This window comes from Gopherus evgoodei, chromosome 1 (assembly GCF_007399415.2).
Source record: "Gopherus evgoodei ecotype Sinaloan lineage chromosome 1, rGopEvg1_v1.p, whole genome shotgun sequence".
NCBI lineage: Eukaryota > Metazoa > Chordata > Testudines > Testudinidae > Gopherus > Gopherus evgoodei.
Window position 1 is genome coordinate 302,856,176 of NC_044322.1, and position 25,433 is coordinate 302,881,608.

The 25,433-nt window shown below is 37.4% G+C and overlaps 1 protein-coding gene across 8 annotated transcripts in view; it reads right to left on the reverse strand.

The window, feature by feature from the left end:
- MSRB3 (methionine sulfoxide reductase B3) overlaps nt 1-25,433 on the reverse strand; it is a 146,057-nt gene that overhangs the window by 82,163 nt on the left and 38,461 nt on the right. For all 8 annotated transcript variants that reach the window (XM_030548812.1, XM_030548811.1, XM_030548816.1 and 5 more), the window contains 2 exons: nt 7,143-7,251; nt 5,354-5,431 (listed from right to left, as the gene is read on the reverse strand). In XM_030548812.1, the coding sequence (XP_030404672.1) occupies nt 5,354-5,431; nt 7,143-7,251 (187 nt within the window). The remainder of the gene's footprint in view (nt 1-5,353; nt 5,432-7,142; nt 7,252-25,433) is intronic.

Sequence of the window (25,433 nt, forward strand, 5' to 3'; positions counted from 1 at the left end):
CCTCTGAAACTGATGATTACAACAGATAAGTTGCTGAGTCATGCTGTAAAATATTTGCTTTTGTATTCCTCAGCATGACGACATAGATGTCGACATAGGTTTTTATACCTGACCATCACTTATCTGAGCACCTTTCAGGTGCTTTGATAATAGGCAAGAATAATCCCATTTTACTTTTAACATCACTTCAAATGTTATAAATAAATATTTTACAATATACCCTGCACAATCACTGTATGGTATGCCAGACATCCAGATACCCAGTTGGTATAAATGAACATAGCTCCATTGAAGTCAATGGCATTACAGTGATCTGCACTAGCTGAGGATCTGGCCTGAAAAGCTTGAATACTAATCATGACAGGCACACCAAAGATCACTTTGGAGGAGCTCAAAGAGATAGACACACCAGGGGTTTTGCAGCTGCAGGCAGGGGGTGCCCACTCCTCCTTCCCCCTCTCCTTGGCCAAGCATTGCCTCTTCCTCTTCTTCAGTGCCACCGAGTGGATTTGACTCTGTGTATGTGGAAGGACAGCTTGAAGACCTGGACAGAAGTCTTATAATGGTGGATGGAAGGGCACAGTGTCATCATGTAAAACATAATACTTCATAAGACCAGCCCAAGGGATTGCAGTCCCCGAGGCACATTTAGCAGGCTTCTATAGTTGGATGGGGTTTACAAGAAGTGAGATAAAATCACCCCTTTTCATAAAACCAACAGAGATTCTAGAAGAGGCTTTGAAAACAGGGTCATTCCCATTTTCAGGGACACACGGTTGCCCTAACATGAAATGCAAAATATTGAAGAAGAACATGGATTGCATGAATATTTTCAACACTTCCCCTGGCAATACAGCATGTAAACATACAATGGACACAATGACCTAATTCGCAGAAATACTGTGTATTACTATATGCAGGGAAGACGGAAATTTACACATGGCTATAGAAACTGAATTCAACTTATTATCTTTACTTCAACTAAAAATACCAAGGTAGTATCATAAGAGCAGACTTAGTCAACACTTCTCATCTGAGAAAGTCATAAGTAAGTCTTAAAGTGGAATTTGTTCTATCCTATATCCTGAAAACTTCCCCCATAAGTGACAGTCTGAACATGGGGTTTGAAAGAGTGCACATACACCCTTCCAAACAATTTTGCTTACTACTGATCTTAGGACACTTTCAAATGCCAGTCTTCCTATTTTCTGCTCTTACTTCCTTCTTGACCCAGCCCCCAACACTTTTAAATAGGTTTTAGGGATGTCTCATGCATATATCATTCTACTGATCTCCTTTCCCCAGCCTAGTCAGAGATAAGAGCCCTGTCCTGACCTGCTGTCTTCCATATGCTCTACAGAGTGAGAATGTAAAAGCAGATGTTGCTATTTAAGGGAAAGACCAGGTTAGACTTGAGACAAAACAGGGCAGAAGAAGTCAGAGTGAAGAAATTATAGTAAAAAAGGAAAGTGCCTAAATAAAAGTGAAAAATATTTAAAGAAAAAGAGTAATTAACACCATTTAATCAGTTATGCTTCTACTGCTCTGTTTTGTAGGATATTTTCTCCTAGTACATTTAAAAGAGGTTTAGTTTCAAGTTATCAGCCTGCTTTTGAAAAATCTTGGCTGAAACATCTAATTCAGCTCTTCATGTGGAATAACAGATATTAAAGGGAAAATTATATATGCTTACTGAATTTTCATAAGAAAACCAACTATTTTGTCTCTCTGTGAACTACTTGGGTAACCTTTTGGAAAAGGAAAAGCCTACACAGGAAGGATGGACTCCACCTAAAATCAAAACAGAACCAGACTGCTGGCATGTGAAATTAAAAAGAACAGAGGAGTTTTTAAGCCAATAAGTTCAGAGGAGCACACAATTTGGACAGAGACAGTCCTCTGGGGAAGCTTTATTAAAGGGGACACTCCATATCCTAGTAAAGAGGAGAGGATAGAAATTGATAAAGTACAGGCAGGAACTGAAGAGAAACAATCAAGTGAAAAAAAAGTCCCATTCAATTACATCAAATGAAGGCAGACAACTAAATATTAACTAATTTTATAAGTGCGTGAATACAAATGCTAGAAGTCTGAGCACTGCGATGGGTGAACTTGAGTGTCTGGTATTAAATGAGGACGTTGATAAAATAGCCATTGCAGAAACTAGGTAGAATGATGATAATGAGACACAGTAATATCACGCTACAAAATGTACAGGAATGACTGAGTGGGTCATGATGTTGAGAGAGTGGCACTATATGAGAAAGAAAGCAGAGGTCAAAAATCGCAAAAATCTTGAATTTTTAAAAAAAAAAAAACCACAAACCTAAATGTACCAATAGAAATTCCATGCTTGAATAATAAGAGTAAAGAAAGAGGAATGTACTACCAATCGCCTGACCAGGATGGTGATAGGGAGTATGAAATATTCAGGGAGATTAGAGAGTCTACAAAAACAGAAAGCCCAATAATAATGGGAGATTTCAGCTATCCCCATATCAACGGGATACATGTTACCTCAGGACAGGATGCAGAGACAACATTTCTAGACACCATTAATGACTGATTCTTGGAGCAGCTAGTCCTAGAACTCACCAGGGAAGTGGCAATTCTTGTTTTAGTGCTAAGAGGCACACAGGATCTGGTCCAAGAGGTGAATATAGCTGAATCGCTTGATAAAGGCGACCATAATGTAATTAAATTTAACCTCGTTGTAGGGAAGGAAATACCAAAAAATCCCTCCACAATAGCATTTAACTTCAAAAGGGGGAACTACACAAAAAATGAGGAAGCTAGTTAAACAGAAATTCAAATGAGTAGTCACGAGTGAAATGTCTGCAAGCAGCATGGACATTTAAAAAAAAAACACAGTAATATGGGCTCAAACTAAACATGTACGTCCAATTAAAAAAAAGTAAGAGGACCAAAAAATTGCCACCATGGCTAAACAACGCAGTAAAAAAAGAGGCTGTTAGAAACAAAAAGACATCTTTTAAAATTTTGAAGTCAAATCTACTGAGGAAAACAGAAAGCACAAATTCTGGCAAGTCAAATGTAAAACTATAATTAGACAGTCAAAAAAGAATCTGAAAAGAAACGAGCAACAGACACAAAAGCTAATGCAAAAAAATTTCATAAGTACATCAGAAGACAGAACAAACAATCAGTGGGGCCACTGGATGATTAAGGAGCTCTCAATGAAGACATAAAGCCATTGCAAAGAAGCTAAATGGATTCTTTTCATCAGTCTTCACCGCAGAGTATGTGAGGGAGATTCCCACACCGGAGCCATTCTTTAGATGGCAAATCTGAGGAACTGTTCCAGATTGAGGTGTCAGTAGAGGTGGTTTTGGAACATATTAAATAGTAATAAGTCACAAGAAACAGATGGTGTTCACCCAAGAGTCGTGAAGGAACTCAAATATGAAATTACAGAACTATTAACTGTAGTATATAATCTATCACTTAAATCAATCTCTGCACCAGATGACTGGAAGATAGCCAATATAATGCTAATCTTTTAAAAAGGCCCTAAACACTGGCAATTACACACCAGTAAACCTAACTTCAGTACCAGGCAAACTGGTTTAAACTATAGTAAAGAACAGGATTATCTGGCACATAAAAGAACACAGTATGTTGGGTAAAAGACAACATGGCTTTTATAAAGGAAAATCACACCTCACCAATCTATTAGACTTTTTTGAGTGCGGTCAACAAGCATATGGACAAGAGCCATGCAGTATACAGGGTGTACTTGGATTTTCAGAAAACCTTTGACAAGGTCCCTCACTAAAGGCTCTTAAGCAAAGTAGGCAGTCAGGAAATCAGAAGAAAAGTCCTGTTATGTATCAGTAACCAGTTAAAAGACAGGAAACAAAGGGTAGGAATAAATAGTCAGTTTTCACAATGGAAAGACGTAAAGATCAGGGTCCCCCAAGGATCTGCACTGGGACCAGTACTGTTCAAAATATTCATAAGTGGTCTGGAAAAAGGAGTAAACAGGTAGCATCTTTGCAGAAGATACAAAATTACTCAAGATAGTTAAGTCCAAAGCAGACTGCAAAGAGTTAAAAGGATTTCACAAAATTGGAGAACTGCGTGACAAAATGGCAGATGAAATTAAATGTTCATAAATGCAAAGTAATGCACACTGGAGAATACAATCCCAGCTACACATACAAAACTATGGGGTGTAAATTAGCCATTACCACTCAAGAAAGCGATCTTAGAGTCATCGTGGTTAGTTTTCTAAAAACATCTGCTCATATGTGCAGCAGCTGTCAAAAAAGCTAACAGAATGTTAGGAAACATTATGAAAGAAATTGATAAGACAGAAAATATAATGGCATGTTGAATACTGCATACAATTCTGGTCACTTCATCTCAAAAATGATATATTAGAATTGAAAAATGTACAGAGAAAGGCAACCAAAATGATTAGCAGATATGGAACAGCTTCTGTAGGAGGAGAGATTAAAAAGAATGGGACTATTCAATTTGGAAAAGAGACAACTAAGGGGGACATGACAGAGGTCTATAAAATCATGACTGTGCGGAGAAAGTGAATAAGGAACTGTTATTTACCCCGTCACATAACACAAGAACCAGGGATCATCCAATGAAATGCATAGGCAGCAGATTAAAAACAATATAAGGAAGTACTTCTTCACATAACACAGTAAAACCTGTGGAACTCATTGCCAGGTTATGTTGTGAAGGCCAAAAGTAGAACTGGGTTAAAAATGGGAATTAGATAAGTTCATGGAGGATAGCTCCATCAATGGCTATTAGCCAAGATTGTCAGGAATGCAACACCACGCTCTGGGTGACCCTAAAGTGCTAAAAGTTGGGACTGGACCACTCGATAATTGCCCTGTTCTGTTCCCTCCTTCTGAAGCTTCTGGCACTGGCCACTATCGAAAGATGGACCATTGTTCTTACCCAGCATGGATGTTCTTATGTTCTTATGTACACCCGACTAGAGTATGGTTAGACTACCTCCATGGGGCCTACATAAGCCTGCAGAATGAGGATCATTGGTTTACACCCACATCTGAATCTCCAATGCTGAAATAAAGAACTCAAATAACTCTAAAGTTACCTCACCAGCGAAGTCCATGACTCTGTATTATAAAACTCATTTCCCAGTCAAGTTACTTATACTACTAGTCTCCAGTTTATTGTATTACTCTATTTAATTTTTTATGCTATTTTTTTGTTTGAATGAAAGTTAATTCTTAAATTTTCTTACAAAGCTACTGTAAAGCCTGGAACATGAGAGATTACAGTGGATCATAACATAATATCTAATACAGAAAGAAGTCTTGATAATTATATTTAAAATACTCACTTGAATAAAGGAGTTCCACAGACAACACATTTGTATATCCCGTAAGCTTTATGATGTGTGTATTCTCCCTCAAAGGCGCTGGAAAAACAAAAATGCTATTTTAAAAATCAGTAAGGGAATAGTGTTTTTAAACACTATATTAGAGTGCAAAAAGCTGAACTCAAGGAGTTAGCTGTTATTCTTTATCAACTGAAAAAATGAATATCTTCATTAATTTGCCTTAACAGTTACATACCGTTCAGAAGGAAGCAAAACCTCACACAACGTCAAAGATAAGAGCACAAAAACCAATCGCTGTTTAAAATTGTTTGGCAACGTCCTAAAATTAGTAATTTTTAAACAATCTTTGTTTAAAATTCAATTAATCTTGAACATTTCTCTAGCTTTAGTCTTCAAACAATTTTTTAACAATGATCTAAAATGTTCAACAACAAATAAAGCACTAGTTTAGTGGGTAAATGACACTGTTGGTTTGTTAGCACAGGATGGGCTGCCCGTGTGTTAGACTAGAGTATCATTAGTATCTTAGCAGAAAATGAAACAACTGGTCCATCATTTCAAGCTGCATGAGCCTTATATTTTTAGTCGAAAAGGAATATTACAGTTTTAAGAGAATATTTTTCTAAGTTAACAAACTTAAGGGCTCGGAGGTCATTCATCTAATACAAATCAGCTGTGCTAGTCCAACAAAAAGCCTATGTGCTCAGCAGCTTGTTTTTATTATCCTTTCACCCTTTTTATGAGGTCCAATTTTTTTCTATAAACGGGATTTTTAAGAATGACCTACTCTCCAATTGTTTGTGTGCATTAAATCATTTTGCTAATCATATACACAACAGTAAGTGATTGGGGTGGAAGAAGGTCTCATAAGTGGAGGCTCAGGTCCCACTGCCAGCTCATTTGTGGGGGGTGGGGTTGTGCCAGTGATAACCATTCATTACATTCAGCAAACAGTATACTCTGGTAGGAAGAGTGTTGCCTATTAACTAGGACCCCATGTGTGGTAAAGAGCCCTTTCAGGTCATGAATGAAAACAAGCAGTTACATCATTAATACATTTGGATCAGAGGTAAGCTAGGGCCTTATGCCAAGCTCCACGGTATAAATTAGACAACAAAATGGTTAGACTTTGGCAAGTTGCCTTCATGCTGGAATCAGCTGAGAGAGACTATTCACTATGAACAGTTTGGAAGTGAGCACTTTTATTTCCATCCAGGATTTAGGGCTAGCTTCCAGGGACTAAAGCCATGTGAGGGCAGTTATTGAAAATTTTTGACATTCCTACCACAAATGAGCCAATAAATACCTTCTCCACATGCGCTTCAAAAAGAAATTGGAGTGGGGTGGAAAGGAACTAAATTATGCTACTTTCTTTTTGCAGCCAAAATGTCTATACTTACAATAGCCACCTTCAAAATTTCAGTCTCCTGGCACAGAGCCATTTTCCTCATGGTTCTGCTCACTGTGATGTCTTCCAAAAAATGTACCTAAACCGCTATCACTTCCACACTTTTTGTAGTAAACTAAAAACAGACCCTAAACATAAGCTCTGTGACTTTATAAGACACTTAGTGTTCATTTAATATATATACACACACACACACACACACACTCTATTGCCTTGACCACCACACGGCAGATGCCTGTCTTTTCAGTGGTGTTAATTTATAGGAGTTAGTAAACAAGTGGAGAATTCTTGAAAGCAGTTGGAGGGGAAACAGCAGAAAGGGGAGAAGAGAAGGAAAGATGCCTATTTCTTCATGAACGTGCTTCCTTCAGCCTGCCTTACCTTTCAGTCCCTTTCTCCTGAGTGACATGGTACTGCAAAGGTGTCAGCCGCTTCCTCAGGTCCTGCTGGGAAAAGACCACCTTGCAGTTCTTTTTATCCCTACATGACCCTGAAAAAGGGAGAGGATACGAGAGAAGGAGTCTTTTTAGCTCAAATCCTGAATAATTGCTTTGGCTGACGGCCACAGCAAAGCTTCTGCATTCACTTGTCAATGACCAGACCAGTCCCTAATGCAATAGAATGTCTCAACTGAACTGCAGCTGATTATTTCTTCAAATCCAAGTTTTAAAAGAATGTTGCTCAAAAGCCAGGTGATTCCACTGGAGCAGTGACAATGTGCTACAGCCAAAGCCTTCTGTGCACCATCCTAAACCTTTACACAGTCATTCATGAGAAGGTAACATTTTCCTACCACTTAAAAAAAAAAAAAGTTGGCAAAAAATAATTCAAACGCAATGCTCTTTTCAAAACATCTATATTGTAGACATAAGGTAATGGGCATATGATGTTTAGCCACGATTCAGCATCCAATGATTCACAACCTTTTAAGAAGTTTTAAATATTATAAATCATTATACTTCCAATATGGTTGATTTCTCCACCATCCTTACATTTATTTTCAGTTTATTTATTTTTGTCACAGTTGAATTATTCTTAGGGACTATGTCTTATAAAGCAGATCAAAATATCAGCCCTAAGAGAAAAGTCATTTCACTGTTCTAAAAATTGTGCAGTCCTCAAAAATAAAGTTGTCTTAAAAATTAGAACTGGGATGTATTAATTAATAATTACAATTAAAACTGGCTCATACTTCCTTGAAAATTCCAACCTAGACTATGCCTAGTTCTACACACAAAAAGAAAATCTAAATGGTCTCAAGGCATTATTGTAAAAACACCATTCTTATAATGTAGAATCTGTAATTACTCTAGAGAAGAATTCAAACAAATTTTTTTTTTGAGGAAGCCAATCTGAGATTTATACTTTTCAGGACCCAACACTGGTTGCTTTGGTGAATAAAACCAAAACAAATTACCCTAGTACAAGTGTGCTGAATGTGGAAACAGCTTTACTAACCATATGTAATACTTCATCTAAAATAACTCTACTCAAGTAATTATAATATGCACAATTAGAAATAAACAGTCCTGACAAAAATATTTTTGTCAGCAATATATACACTCATAAAAAAGTCCAATTGTGTTCCCAAAGTAGAGGGAACAGAGCCTACCCATCTGTATGTCATTTAGTACAAGAGAAGCAATGGCAGGTTTAAATTACGTGGTATTGGATTGCAATTTCCTAACATTGGATGCTTTTCTGCTTTTTTACCTTGAGTCATTACTAAGAGTGTTCATAAAAAGTAGCTTAAAGCACAGATGCTTGCAAATCATTTAGGCAAAGATGTTTCTCCTCCCCCACCCCACCCGCACCTCCACCCCTTCTCTCTCTCTTTCTCTTAGTTTTATTCTTCCAAAGCAAAAAACGTTGGTCACTACTTACTAACCTTGTCAAGTAGGTCCAAAGAGAAAAAGGAAAATTGAGAACATCTGATTGAAATAAATAATGCAAACATAAAAAGCTTGGCTAGTGAATGAAAGGTATTGAAAAGCAACTTCATTTCATAGATTGGAAATTACTTTTGATCTAAACATTCTTAAAAACAGATTGTTTTCTGAAACATCTCATTAACTGTGCTGCAGAGCACTCCTGTTAATGGCAAGCTTTGAAAGAGCACTGCTATACTCCTTTGTTAGTTTCAATCTTATTTGGGAGGGGGATAAAGATTTCATTCCAGGTTTCTTTGTTTGTCTTTCAAGAACCACTAAAGAAGTATTCAGACAACTTTTGCAGGAATGTGCCCTGTGCCATGGCTTACAAATTATTTGGTTTTGGTGCACTTAAAGGTCACCTTCCAAATTAGCAAAATTTTCCTACATCCTGGCTTTTCAACCTTAAATGTAAATATTGTTTCCTAACTGTAAGTGAGGTTTGTTCTTTATAACATTTGGTTGCTTATTTAAAGATGTCAAACTTTGGAGATTTTTATTCTCAGGGTGTGCTGTCTTCTTGCACTAATAAGTCTTTCAAAGGATAACTAACAGCAAAAAAAAGTATATGCATTACATAAATAACTCAATGTTGCATTATGCAGCTCAATAAGAAATTGCCTGAGTATTACGAATCCTAAATCTTATATTTTAATATTAAAAAGCAGCCCAAATTGGGCCGAGTTTTATAGACAAACACCCCTTTATTTTTTTTAAAACTTGCTCAAAATTATTTCTGCTTCCAAAACTTCATCTCATTCCTTAACATTAAAAAAAAAAAAAAAACAACTAAGCATATCTCAACTTTGAAAAATCATAGAGAAGTTGAGTGTTTTAAAAGAAAATCTCATTTTAAACTCTTACAATAATTCCTTAAGTGCGTACCCTGATTTTATCATTTTAGAATCATAGCATTCTTTACTGGGTATAGTCACTAGTATACAGAAGGAAATTTCCATTTCACTGTATATCCTTTAATCCACGACCTTGCAATCAGAAGTAGGAAGTATGTTATAAGAGATTTTTCCCTATTGTTTTTATAGTTACCTGAATATTTTACACGACAGACAAGTATTTACATGTACAGTGAAATCTTGCTACTCTGCACTGGTGTACACTGCAAACCTACACTGGAAAGGGATTTTCAAGGTTTGCAGAGCACTGGGCAGCAAAATTATAATGCTGTGCTGCAATCCAGTTGGATGAACCTCATGTCATCGCGTAACCCAACCCTCAGATCTCAGGAACATCCTTAAGCAGAGCTTTGACACTTACGGTTTAAACGTTCATGGCAAACTGATAGACCAGTAAATTAACCAAGCCTATTTCATGTTGCTTTTGAATGTCAGAGACAAGGGGTAATATGGTGTATATCCATTGGCTACCCCCACCACTTGCTCGTTTGCAGTGGGTCTCCCTGTTAGGGTGAATTAGTGACGTTCTAGTGTTTTAAGTTCTTTATTTAGGCTCCAGTTCAAAATAGCATTCCTGTACAAAGGAGCACTTAAAACATATGCATAACTTTAAGCATGTGCTTAAGTATTTTCCTGAATTGGAGCCTTCTTTTGTAATACTATGTCATGCCAGATTAGCCATCCCCATGCAAAACATGCACAGATGCAACATCTTTACCTTGTGGCTTAGAGCGATGCTATCACCACCATTGGTTTAAATATGACGACAAGGAAGAGGCAGCAAACTAGAGAGGGAAAAACGCTTACTTTGCACTAAAATAATGCCTGTACTCCACACTGCAAAGCTTATATGATAATTTCTAAAGACAATTGTTTATGTGCACTTTAAAGAAAATTACCTTGGGGCAGGGGTAGGGGGGAGAATCAGTGGGAAATGCAAGATGAAATATAGAGAGTACGGGAAAACAATTATGGATGAATCATTTCTTCTATGGTGATTATGCAATAAATAGCAACTAATAACGCAACCAATATGGTATCCATACTGATTATGAAAAAATAAACAGTACAGAGCAAGAGCCCAATCAAATCACCTTACTGTTCATAAAGAAAACAGAATGAACCTGTCCATCAGCCCATGCCTGTCTTCCTTGTGTTAGTTCTCTCAACAAGGGGTCAGTAATGGGGTTGAAACAGGATTCTCATGAAAGTCTCTAAGACTTTAGAAGGCTTCTTAACTTCCTGGCAAATCAGGTCTAAATTTGTGTGCTGCTTATTCATAAACTCTGCAGGTCAATGTGAACGACAAAAATAATCTGCAGTTTTAAAATTAGCATGGCATCCACTTTGGACCAGTCATTTCATGAGACCATGAGGAGGGAAGAAATCTTAAATTTCACTCCAATTTTTTGCCTCCTTGAAGTAAAAAACGGGAGAAATTTTAAATGTATCCTCAAGATAGTAAGAGTGCATCCGAAAATCCTGTTTTGGTTTGTTATACCTGCCCCTGCTTCTGCAGTGAGCTCCTTACATGGAGCTCCAGTGAATTCTGTGGCAGGGGCTACAGAGAGAGATGGATGGAACTCAGAGAGATACGGGCCCCAGTTGAATATTTACTGTTTATCCTTCCCTCTTCATTCTCATTACTGTTCATTATAAAGGCATTTTACATACAGCTGTACTTCAAGATCCTTTATGCTGCCAAAAATGGCAGCAGTGCTAACCAAAGTGAAACGTGGCTTTCAAGGCTTCAAAACAAGGTAGAGGCTTTTTCAGATGAAACTAATAATAAAACAGGAATGTCTATTTTTAGGCTAACAAATATGCATAAAATATCATTTTTGGATGTTTTACCGATTACTGCATCTCAAAAATGGCCTTTTTTGAGGGGAAAAAATTGCAAAGCACATTGGAAATAATTACCATCCTCACCATCACTTCTCTTGTTTTACAGCTTGTTCCCTCAGCTTGGAGCCCAGCACCATAAAATAGAAGTGAGCTGCAAGCATTTTCTGGTAGTGACCTGAGCACCTCACCTTGTTTCTAAATTCCTATTTTTGTGAAGCTTTCCAAATCTGGGGTTCATAAATGAAGACAAACACCAACATATACGCAATTTCCTTTGATTTAATTAACAATAATAAAATAATAATAATAATAATAATAAAATACAAAAAAGAGCAGTAAGGTTTCTTCAGATAGAGTGACAAAAGCTATCAGGCCATTACTCCCAGCCACTGTCATTAATCTGCTCCCCTGTGCCTGAGGGACCAGATTAGTGTATGACATACAGGTACTGAAACATTGCCTACTCATAGCTTTTCTTCTTTAATACTCTTTTGAACTGTTACAATTTTATCTTTTGTTTTGTTGCTTCCTTTCTCTTACTGCATTGAAAATAACTCGCATTTCAAATATCATGTAAAGCACTGTATATATTCTCCTCTTTGAGCATGTGCGTAAGTCCCATTCGCACTAATGGCCACGATAGGCATGCAATGAGTACATATTATTAAGACTTCCTGAATTAAATACAGTGAGACAAATGTTCCAGCACAGCATCACTGTATAATAAATCAGGCTTCCAGTTTTCTACACTATTATTAAAAACTTTTCAAGCATGTGTCAGTGGGGTTTAATCATATTTTTTATACAGCACCATAGGTCTCAATTCTGCCATTTGACCAGTATAGACAGCCCCCCGAGACTACGCAGAGCTCCACTGATTTCAAAGGGATTCTGTGTGGACAGAAGGGTCTACTCATGCGGATCAGACTGCAAGATCTATGTCTAAGCATACATCTCCTTACTTCTCCAAAGGAGAAGGTATACATCTGTGGGGCGAGTTACCTAGTACGGATGTGAAAGGAATGCTGCCAGACTAAGAGTTATATTTTTTAAAAAAAATCAAATATCCTTACTCATACTACAAAACTTTCTACTTCATTAAAAATCGAAATATCTAATTTAGTTTCCACCATTTATGCTATTAGATGACACTTGCATTTCCCTCCATCTTCAAAGAATGAAAATAGGCAGGTCACTTTCATTTTTGTTTAGTCTGTTTCCCTTTATGCTTATTTAGCCTTAGCAGAATGCTCCAGTGTAGGAGAATGTTGGTTTGCTTTAGTTTTTAAAAGAACACTATAGAAGAAATTTTTCATTGGAATTACAAAACAATTGATGGAAACATTTATGTTGGTTGAGTTTTAAAACATTTATAATACCTAACTTTTGGTTCTAGTTTGACCTGCCAGCATTTTCTTAAGATGATAACTAAACATGCACTCTCAGGAACAGTAACAATGGGAAACAAATGAAATCAGATTCTTACGCAACATAAACCAATTTATCAGTAAACCTGTTCTCCCAGTCTCCATGCAAATCATCACTAAAATGTAGGGCTGTTGATCAATTGCAGTTAAGTCACAATTAACTCAAAAAAATTAATCATGATTAATCGCTGTTTTAATCGCACTGCTAAATAGAACACCAAATTGAAATTTTTTATTAAATTTTTGGATGCTTTCCTACATTTTCAGACATATTGATTTCAATTAACACAGAATTAGTACACTGCTCACTTATTTTTTTTTTACAAAACAAAAGAAATTGTATTTTTCAATTCACCTCATTAAGTGCTGCAGTGCAATCTCTATCTGAAAGTGCAACTTAAAAATGTAGATTTTTTTTGGTTACATAACTGTACTCAAAAACAAAGCAATATTAAAATTGATAGCCTCCAGTTCCACTCAGTCCTACTTCTTGTTCAGCTAAGACAAACAAGTTTGTTTAACTTTATAGGAGATAATGCTGCCAGCTTATTTACAATGTCACTGGAAAGTGAGAAGAGACATTCGCATGGCACTTTTCTGGCTGGCATTACAAAGCATTTATGTGCCAGATATGGTAAATATTCGTATGCCCCTTCATGCTTCGGCCACCATTCCAGAGGACGTGCTGACGGCGCTCATTAAGAAAATAATGCATTAATTAAATTTGTGACTGAACTCCTTGGGGGAGAACTGTATATCTCCTGCTCAGTTTTACCTGCATTCTGCCATATATTTTAAGTTACAGCAGTCCTGGGATGATGACCCAGCACATGTTGTTCATTTTAAGAACACTTTCACTGCAGATTTGACAACATGCAAAGACGGTGCCAATGTGAGATTTCTAAAGATAGCTACAGCACTGGAACCAAAATATAAGAACCCGAAGTGCTTTCCAAAATCTGAGAAGAACGAGGTGTGGAGCATACTTTCAGAAGTCTTAAAAGAGCAGCAGTCCAATGTGAAAACTACAGAACCTGAACCACCAAAAAAGAAAATCAACTTTCTGCTAGGGGCATTTGACTCAGATGATGAAAATGAACATGCTTCAGTCCGCACTTCTTTGGATCATTATTGAGCAGAACCCATCATCAGCATGGACGCATGTCTTCTGGAATCTTTAGCGCATCTGGCACATTAATATCTTGCAATACCAGCTACAACAGTGCCATGTGAATGCCTGCTGTTACTTTTTTTTTTTTTTTTTTTTTAATTGGAGATATACCAATCTCCTAGAACTGGAAGGGACCTTGAAAGGTCATTGAGTCCAGCCCACTGCCTTCACTAGCAGGACCAATTTTTGCCCCAGATCCCTAAGTGGCCCCCTCAAGGATTGAACTCACAACCCTGGGTTTAGCAGGCCACTGCTCAAACCACTGAGCTATCCCTCCCAGGGAAACTTACAATGGAGTTGTACCTCTGGAGTTGTCTAATTTGTTTTTAATCTGAATGGATCAGCAGCAAACCATGACCATGGTGTTTTGTTGATGAGCCACATAGGCCATCTCTCGCTCCAGATATTTTAGCTCTAACATAAGTTTCTTGTGCAAAAATCAAACTTCCAAAGATTTCAGTGACTGATAGCAGTGTAAACAAAACAAAACAAAACAAAAAATCGCATTTTTGTACACTCTCGTTTTAAGCAAGACATTGGTATTGGAACCAATTGTTTTCTTTTTATCTCCTCACCCTTTAGTGCTAGAGTCACTGGGAGATGTGGATGCCTGGTTCATCTCATGTCTAGCATTTTCCCCTTTAGTTCCATAAAACTGCCAGTGGAATAATGGTGGCTATGTTGCTGAACAGAGCCTGTGAGAAACGACTCATCCCATGGAGAAGAAATACAGAGGTGTTTTTGAAATGTAAAAAACATTTTTAAAAAAATGGAAGTGTTTTTCAGATGGGAAAAACAGCTTGTATATCATCTCCATGGGATGGCCCCTTTACTTCCTTATTGGAGGCATCTGTGTCCTGTGCACTGCTGAAATATCACCACTAGTCACTTAAGCTTGGTATTACATCCTTTCAAAATCACAGTCACAGATTTATACATAGACTGGGCAAGGCAATCAAGCAACAATCTTGCACAGGCTGGCAGGTGACTATAACTACCTTATAGGGCTTTTCCATCTATTCTTTTTAGGATTACTATGATTAAGGTGGCCTAGCGTTTTCTAAATGGAAGCACCTTCAGTAAAACTGAGCAATCCTGGTACTTAGAAAATTTGGAGATATTATAGATCAGCCTATTTCAAGGATATATGTGTATGAGGTCACTGTCCTTGCATGACAGATAAACTCCAAAAGGTACTAGAAAAAATATTGTCATATTATATATAGGCTGTCAAAGGATTAAAAAATTAATCACATGATTAATTGCACGGTTAAACAATAATAGACTAACATTTATATAAATATTTTTGGAAGTTTTCTACATTTTCAAATATATTGATTTGAATTATAATAGAACACAAAGTATACAGTGCTCACTTTATATTTATTTTTATTACAAATATCTGTGCTATAAAAACCAAAAATAGTATTTTCAATTCACCTCATACAAGTACTATAATACAATCTCTATCATGAAAGTTGATCTTACAAATGTAGAATTATGTACAAAAAAATAACTAACTGCATTCAAAAATAAAACAATGCAAAACTCTGGAGGCTGCAAGTCCATTCATTCTTCTTCTTTGGTCACTCACTCAGAAAAACAATCTTGTTTACATATGCAGGACATAATGCTGCCCGCTTCTTGTTTACAATGTCACCTGAAAGTGAGTACAGGTATTCTCATGACACTATTGTAGCCAGCATCACAAGATATTTACGTATCAGATGCCCCATCATTCTTCAACCACCATTCTAGAAGATGTGTGTCCATGCTAATGAGCGGTTCTGCTCGATAAAGATCCAAAGCAGTTCGCCCTGATGCATGTTCACTTTCATCATCAGAGTCAAATGCCACCAGAAGGTTGATTTTCTTTTTTGGTGGTTCAGGTTCTGTAGTTTTCACATTGGACTGCTGCTCTTTTAAAGACTTCTCAAAGCATGCTCCACACCTCATCCCTCTCAGATTATGGAAGGCACTTCATATTATTAAAACTTGGGTCAAGTGATGTAGCTATCTTTAGAAATCTCACATTGGTACCTTCTTCGCATTTTGTCAAATCTGCAGTGAGAGTGTTCTTAACACGAACAACACATGCTGGGTCATCATCCAAGACTGCTATAACATGAAATATATGGCAGAATGCAGGTAAAACTGAGCAGGAGATATACAGTTCTCCCCCAAGGAGTTCAGTCACAAATTTAATTAATGCATTATTTTCTTAATGAGCGCCATCAGCATGGAAGTACGTCCTCTGGAATGGTGGCCGAAGCATGAAGGGGCATACGAATATTTACCATATATGGCATATAAATGCCTTGTAATGCCAGCCAAAAAGTGCTATGCGAACGCCTGTTCTCACTTTCAGGTGACATTATAAATAAGAAGCCAGAAGCATTATCTCCAGCAAATGTAAACAAACTTGCGTCTTAGTGATTGGCTGAATAAGTAGTACTACTAAATGAACTTGTAGGCTCTAAAGTTTTACATTGTTTTGCTTTTAAGTGCAGTTATGTAACAAAAAAAATCTACGTTTGTAAGTTGCTCTTTCATAATAAAGAGATTGCATTATGGTATTGTACTTTTACAGTGCAACTATTTGTAATAAAAATATAAAGTGAGCACTGTACACTTTGTATTGTGTTATAATTGAAATCAATATATTTGCAAATGTAGAAAAACAATAAAATTTCAACTGATATTCTATTGTTTAACAATTAAAACTGATTAATTGTGATTAATTTTTAAGTTTAATCACGTGAGCTAACTGCGATTAATCAACAGCCCTAATTATATACCTTCATGAAGGAAAAAAAACCAGTATGACACTAAACTTCTAAATTAATGACAAACTGGGACGGGGTAGCTATGGTGGGTTGGTAATAGGACATGAAGTCTCTTACCTTTAAGTTCTGAGTTTGAATTGGGCTATAATTGTTCAGTGGCCTATGTGATATGAGTTGATACTCTCAGCATAGCTCTCAATGGTAACATCCACGTAAAAGAAACCATCCTCACCTTTGTAACTGGCACTTCTGCTGGCGGTCTCATCAGAAAGGCTAAGAACTGAGTAAGCATGGAGACTGACCTATTCTCTTCATCCTTACAAGTGAACCACACAAGCCAAGATTGAGACAGGTTGGTTGAGAGGGGCGAAACTTATGCTACACTATCTTTTTTCTCCCCAGAGAGGAGACTTCTGATTCCAGTGCTGTCATTTCAACACCTTTCACCAGGGAATACATAAAAATGAAGACATAACATACGGAAATATTTTATTAACATAAGGATTAAGCTAAATTTAAAAATAGCAAATTGCTCTGTCTTTTCAGCTATCTTGTGCGTTCAAAAATATTTCAGTAAGCCATAAAAATATGTATATTCCCACAGCTTTAATAAAGGTCTAACCTGCAGTAGAAACAATTAAAAAGTCAGCATTTGCCAGCAGTTACTACAGTGGTGTGCAACCTATAGTTATTCAGGCTCTTGCTAAATCCTCCTGGTAACTTCCTCGGCAATAGCGATGTGCCACCTTTTCAGTCTGAGGATAGAACACTGTACTTCAAAAGGCCAAAGTGCCACAATCAATATTTTGGGGCACATCTCTGCTCCATTTGTGTCCTTCTGTGTTGCTTAGAGCTGAAACTACCTGCAAGTGCCCTAGTGTTTAAGAGTTCCTAGCAGGCACAGCTGGCTCCTACGCCTACAACCATCAGCACAGAGAGATGTACTGAGGACAAGAGGACAGGCTGGAGCATACTGTGCTTCAGCTATCCCCAGTATAGATTTGGTGCCTAAGGGACTATTGCCAGCTGGCAGAAATTAGCCCCCAAAATGCTCTAACCTGCACCAGGGCTAAGGCAGAAAAACAAGGATCCATAAGTGGTTATTGGTTCTCAGCTTCTCTTTTCCCTCTCCCCTACACAGCTATGTGGAGGAGGGAGCCCGTCCTTCGCTAGCTATTCCCACAGGCTCAGGAAGACCCAGCTGAGCTCCTATCCTGCTGTGCTCTCCATGGTGTTCCCAAAGCTCAGCAGGATACTTTGCAATGGAGTAGCCAGAGCTACTCCGTCTTTCTTGCCTGCAACACAGCAGGTAACCAAAGGGGAGCTATTGAATAAATGCAGCAGGAAAAGAACAACGGCTGCTCAGAGCACTCCTTGGTCACATCACAGCTGCTCCGGAGGCAGCAAGAGCAGCGATGCCCAGACACTTCCTAATGATGGACTCGATTCTAGCACTTCCTTTTTTACATCCCAAGGCATGGCAGATAGAGCACGTTTTCAACTGGTAATCAAAAGCAAATTTTCTGTTTAAGGTGCTTTAACAGTCTCCCTAGAGGGCCGCAAGTTAGACAACACTTCTCTACCATAGATTTCTTCCTCTCCATTCTTAGTGCCAAAATCTCCATCCACGCCTGTCCATGTCGCATCTATGCTATGGCAACATTCCCCTTCCTTGCTTATCTGACTCACTCTTTGTACCACCGCAGGTCTGTTCAAAAAGCTGCCATCAAACTCATGGGAGACACCCTTTCCCTTTGGAAGTCCCTTCAGTGTATCCAGACCACCACCTACATCAACTCCAAATGCATTACCACCACCTTAAGTGTCTATGCAACTCTTGCCCAGCTAGCATCTTCTCTCTTCTCTCCCACTCTGCTAATTCTGTATATCCTTCCCCCACAACACATCTGGGCATTATCCCATGCTGCTCACTACCCTGATACTGTATGTAATACACCCTCTGTCAAACGCTTCCTTGAAACCTACTGCTCATCACACCCTCTCCAACAGTCTCCTGTTTTCCCTGGTCAACCTAATAATATCTAGATTTTTTTTTAAAGTGGGAAACTAACATGATAGATAAATTTGAAGGAACAAGAAACCGTATTTTGTGTAAGCCTCCTTTCTTCTTGCTCGATGTCATCTCCCTCTGCATCATATCCTCTCTAACCTGGATTACAAACTCTTTAGACCAGGAATGGCTTCTTTGTTGTCCTTGGGGAATTACTCAGGCCTATAGGGCTATTTATAAACAACAGTTAAACAAGAACATGATAATTTCTTAAAATCCATCTTTAAATTACCCTAGCGTTTCCCAAGCTCAGAGGAAGGGGCAACCTACCTCAGCCAGGGTGGTGTGGAGCATGGAAGTGGAATAATGTGGGCTAAGAAAGTTCTGAGATCCCAAAACTACTCCATGCTTGCCCTGCAAACATGCTACTGCAGCAGTTCCCAAACTGTGGGGTTGCAGCAATCCCTAATGTACAGAGCATGTCATTTTGCTCTGCACAGTGTGATCTAGCATGTATGGTGATCATGCACCGTGACCTTGCATGCAGGATGCCATTTTGTACAGCAAAATGGCATCCTCTGCACAGAGTGATCTTATACACACCATATGCATGAGGTCACATTTTAAAGAGCAAAATGGCATCCTCCATGCAGCACAGTGTGTGCAAGGTCACATTGTGCGGAGGATATCATTTTGCTCTTCTGGAGTTCCAGCAGAAAATACTTCATTAAAATGTGATTGCACCAGTAAAAAGTCTGGGAACCCCATGCGATTGGGTGGGTTCTTAAAAGTCATCATCGCATTGCCACTCTGCTCCCACTGGGATCTCTAATGCAACAGCTGTGGAAGTGGCTCTTTGTTTGCAAGGATGGAAGCACAGGCCTGGACATAGCATTGGAGGAATCAGGACTGCCTGTCCACCAATTTCTTGCATGGGTCCAACTGAAAAAAGAGAGGTGGACACTAGTGACTTAACATGATGTGCCTATATTGTGTAACTCATGTGGAAAGCATACCCTGTTGGTTACTGCTCTAATATGGGGCAGAGAAGAGGAGGCTACGGAAGGAATTTCAGCCTTTTATACACATTCCTGATTTTTTCAGGTATAAGGCATGATATGACTGTTACTCAAAGCAACCAATTTTATGAATACATTTAATTCCCTCTTTGATACTAAAGAATAAATAATATTGAACAAAACCTTTTACATTGCACATATACAAATGTACAATATTTAAACAAATACAGATTTAAATAGCTGTAAACAATACATTATTTTCCTAAGTGACCAAAATATCTGAGTAAATTTCCATTCAAGTACCTTTACAAAGGTGATTTTTTACCTCAAATAGTGTGTCTTCCTTCCTTAGAGCCATTATATAGATATGACAACAACATACCGTATTCAGTTACAACAGGATGGTATTGTGACGTCGCTAGGATATGCACAATAAAAACCTTGAAGAAAGGTACTGAGTCTCTATAAGTGACAACTGTAAGCACCATTTTCATGTTAAGTATATATAAATACATTAACTTACTATTTATTGTGGCACTTACATAGTACTTATCTTCAACACTCTATACAAGCATTAGCTGAGTAATTCTCTACATCCTGGCAAACTAAAGAACTAGCAACATGAAAAATTTTATTTCAGATAAAAACCGTATTTTGATTACAGAAGCATAAATTTCATTTATTTAACTCTTCAAAAAACAGTGAATTTGCTTCTCTCTCTCTCTTTTAAAATATTGTCCGCAGAGGGGACAAAAGCACATGTATCTGAGACCATGTATGACAAATTTAAGCTAAGAGCAAGTTTTTACATTCAAGTTATAAATCTCACAAACAGGGCCGGCTCCAGGCCCCAGCACACCAAGCGCGTGCTTGGGGCGGCATGCTGCGGGGGGCGCTCTGCCGGTCGGGCGGCAGGCAGCTCCAGTGGACCTCCCGCAGGCGTGCCTGCAGAGGGTCCACTGGTCCCGCGGCTTCGGTGGAGCATCCACAGGCACGTCTGCAAGAGGTCCACCGGAGTGCGGGACTGGCGACCGGCATAGCGCCCCCCGCGGCGTGCCACCATGCTTGGGGCGGCGAAATGGCTAAAGCCGCCCCTGCTCACAAAACAGGGATTTATAATGAAAACACTGACAGGCACTTAACCATAGAAGTATTAGTGGGTGTTGCTAGAGTTAGTATATATTATCTTTTTCATCAGTATATTTTTTTCAAACCATATGAAGATACATCTGGCTATATTATATCCTTGGTAACACACTAAGAGAAACTATGGGAAAGTTAGAGCATATATGAAAATACTATGTACACATATACACACACAACATATATACATTTAGAAATATTTAAGTTACATAATACATACACAATCTGTATAAAATTTAATAGTGATTACAATTTTGGTGGACGCATAGGTGGAAGAAGGGGGACATGGTTGACTCGTTTTCAGAACTTCCATTGTAAAAGCCAGATTTTGCAAAAACTGTGCGTGAGAGTTAATTTAACTGACACGAGTAGCCTCAGAGTTCACGTGGTTTATACACGTGAATTACTCATGTTTGCAAGTGTTTGCAAGAGCTGCCCCTACATGTAGACTTGTGTGTTAATGGATTACTGCAAACAGTTCAATTTTGAAATTGTAACTATTCATTATATATTCAGTATACTTTACTTATATTTTCAATTTACAATTGAGATTTAATAAAAGGTGTTATGAAAAAAACCATTCTTTTATTAAATAAATATATGTAGTGACTTACACCATATGCCCAGCACCCTTTCATACAGATGTATTGTAATACAACCATATCCTAGAAAAATGTAGTTTGCCAGTACTCTTATTCATTCTAGTAATTAAACACTGCACAACAACTTAATTATCATTTAAGACTTTATTATTTCATATACCTATTAGAAAATGTGCACGTAAGCATACCCAAACTCTCTAGAGTTTATCATTAGTTTTACTTAATTTTTACAAATACTGTAATCTTTCTTGATCTACAATAGCAGAAAAACAGATCTCTATCTCATGCAAAAAAATGTGATGCAAGCAGCATAACATTCAAAGTGTTAAAAAAAGAAAGGACACTTTTTAAAAGGAATGAGAGCCCATAATAATTCAAAGACACAGCAAAGCAAAGTAAGATTTTTCTTTATAACTTGGTGGTCTGCTACAGAAAACATATGTATATGGAATATGCATAATTACGGTTTGTATCCGTTACTTGCTGGTATGCATTAAAGTAGCCAAAGGAAAATTTGTTCTTATCTTAAAAGATTTCAAAACAGATCTATTTCCTTATGAACCCAATCCTGAGAGATGCTGACTTCCTCCTACATTTCAGTGGATGTGGAGTGCACCGGATCAGGGCCAAACAGGGTCAGTTTATTCTAAATCATGTCAAAGTATAATGGAGTTGCAATTGTTAAATGAGGAAACCTCTAACATTATATGAAGGAAGTTTGTGTATAAGCCCCAACTTGTGTCATTTTTCGTAATGCTCATGCTTTTCTTCTGATAGTTTATACACACTTTAAACGAAATTCTCAGAATGTACCTATGTATGAATGATTTCTAAAGTGGAAACTTTTCATTCTGTTCTATTTAGGCAAAACAACATCTGATTAGTGCCATCTACTGGAAATTTGGCATACTGGGGTACACTGTAGCAATTTCTTCCCTGCTCACCACTATATGTTAGATTTAAAAAATACATTGAAATGTTTAATCCTATTATTTTGTATAGTTAGAAGAATGCATTTATACCTCAGGCATTAATATGTGGATTTTAAAAATGCAAACAAACCTTCCACCAAATTAAATAATAATGATATGAAAGGCATACAGTTTATAACATAACTCAGTGCGTATCCATAAACTTCAGAATGGTCAGAAGACAAGACAAGAGCTACAAAATACTGAAGATTTCTGGATCGGGAAGCATTACTTGAAATAAAAAGCAGATAGTTCTGAAAATTAATGCATGTTCTATTCTGAAATGAAATTGAATGTATTTGTTTTGAAAAGCAAAAAAGCTGTCATTGGTCCTAATCTATAAATGACAGAATATATGAACTCCTTTTTACACCACAAGCAAAGTTTAGGGGCAGTATATAGAGGATATTTGGACTGAAGCACTTATTCATAAAAGGCAACAGCTGATTCTAGGTGTCACCCAGAAAATTAAAACCGATATAAAAATTATATTATTGTGCCCAATCCAGCAAATATTGTATGTGTGGAACTTTACTGATGCGAGTAATCCCAGTTTACCAATTACAAGACAGTTTAACTGCCACAACTGACTAGAGCCTTGGTTTTATGCCTCATTTGAAAGATGGAACCTCTTTCAGCACACTGCTCCCTAAAGTCATTTGGTGGCATTGGTTCATTAAGTGACTCATGTGAAATTATGCCTCCTAAACCACTTCTTGTACCACCTGGATTTTCTTTGAAAGTTTCTATCCAACTAAAAGTAGACCTAATCCTGCATATCTTGAGACCTGAGGTGCTCACAGCATGAAGTGAACCAGGAGTACATTATACATTTTGTGCAGAATATGATGTGGGGGGAGGGTGAGAAAATAATTTTCATAAAATGCTTGTACTTTCAAAGAAAACAGGGCACTTCTCTGTCTCTGACGGTAAACTCAAGATCCAGTTGGACTGTGGCATTTATGCAAATGTTGCTTTTAGGACTTATTCTTGCATTTATATGATGCACCCTTCACCATTTAGTTCTGTTCCCCACCTCTACTACACATAAACAAATTGAATACAAAATTAGCCAACATTAATTTATAAGTGTCTAGGAAATTTAGTTTCCTCTTAGAACACATGAAATATGCAGTTATATATTACTCTGCTATAGTGGATGAGTTTTGTTTTATAATATACATCTATGAAGTAGTCAGTGTAACTAATCTGTTAAAGTTTGGGTAGCTATAGATCATACAAACAAATAAATTGCAGAGATATAAAAGTTATAACAAAACATGTGAATATTGGATTACGTCAGTGACACAGGTGACAAAATGGTTAATGGGATGCTTCATGAGCAGATATGCACTAGAAATATCGGATTCTGTTCCTAACAGACCAGCTTTGAGATCTGCTTGTTAGAATAGGCACAAAACGAACAGGAAAGCTGTAAATGCCTCATTTTAAGGCAGGTCTCACCAGTGTGCACTCACATCAAAGGTGCATAATAAGTTAGGAAATTTGCTTGTCCTCTGTTTTCAGAATTTGAAACCTGGATCGGCAGCACATATAATTGGAAGCAAAGATCAGGCTGACACAATGGGGTTTATTGTCTCCTTATCAAGGTTCACTTGTAACTTCTGTTTAGGTTACTGGGAATTATGGAAAGGAAAATAGACCCTTATGCCACAAAACTGGGGCTCAGTTTTGATAGTTAAAATAAAATTATAATCAGCTCTAGAAAAATCAATTAAGCTTAAATGTTGTGTCCTATCACGAAAGTGTTTGACACTCCTTCCATATACTATATGCTTCTCTGAAATGATATTAGCAAACAGAAATGATGCTTTAATTGTTGTATTTTGTGCCTATACCCAGTAGGGATGGATGCATAACAAATACCCAAATTGGAACATTACTTGGTGTTTCAATCAGTGATTATTTACAGCTGCATCTTAATTTTTAAAAAAGTCAAAATAAAAACTAATTCCAGATAGCCTTTGAATTCTAAAAACTAATCCACTGAAGTTGTCATTTCCTGTCAAATAGTCAGATTTGTAATATCTTATAAAGATATTACATATGTTACTGTTTAAATGTTGATATTAAACATTTAGACTAAGGTCCTGCAGTCAGATTCACATGGATGGGCCCTTATGCCCCAATGGCCGCCTTTGCAAATCCAAATGCAGGAGGGGGCATTACACATGAAGTGTGGTTATTCCTCTCTGCATTTTTTTAAAGGTGAATGTTATTTCTAAATAAGAGCAGCTGTGATGGAGCATTTTTGTTTGATTGAACTATAGGATCACATAAATAAAGTACACATTGTGAGGGGAAGAAAGTTACATTACAGTTCACATCACTTCCTGCATGAATCTTTGTGTGCACTATCATTAAAAGTAAATTTACAATAAAAATTTCACACACACAAAGGAATAAATGCTGAAGAAGATGTAAGTGCACTTGAACAGTATTTTGAAAACATTTTCCTATGACACTTATTAAATAATAATATTTCATATATTAAATGCTGCTAAGCAATTTCTTATTAAAACCGTGTGCAATATGTAATATAACTGTGATTTTCAGGCTAACTGCATAGTCTGTGTCGGGGACAGGAAGATGCTATCAAATTTGAGATATATATCATATCATATTGGGCAAGGAAGCTGGATAATGTTTCCAAAGCATTCTGAAATCTAGGCTATGAACACACTAAAAGAAAAGCAGTGATTTATAACAAACTTCCGGCTTCAACAGAGAACACTAATAAATTAGAACTAAATTTAGTAAACCACAGTGTAACATTTCCTGCAGCAGAGACACCCATTCCTAAAAAGGCCCTCAATGTGCATGACACA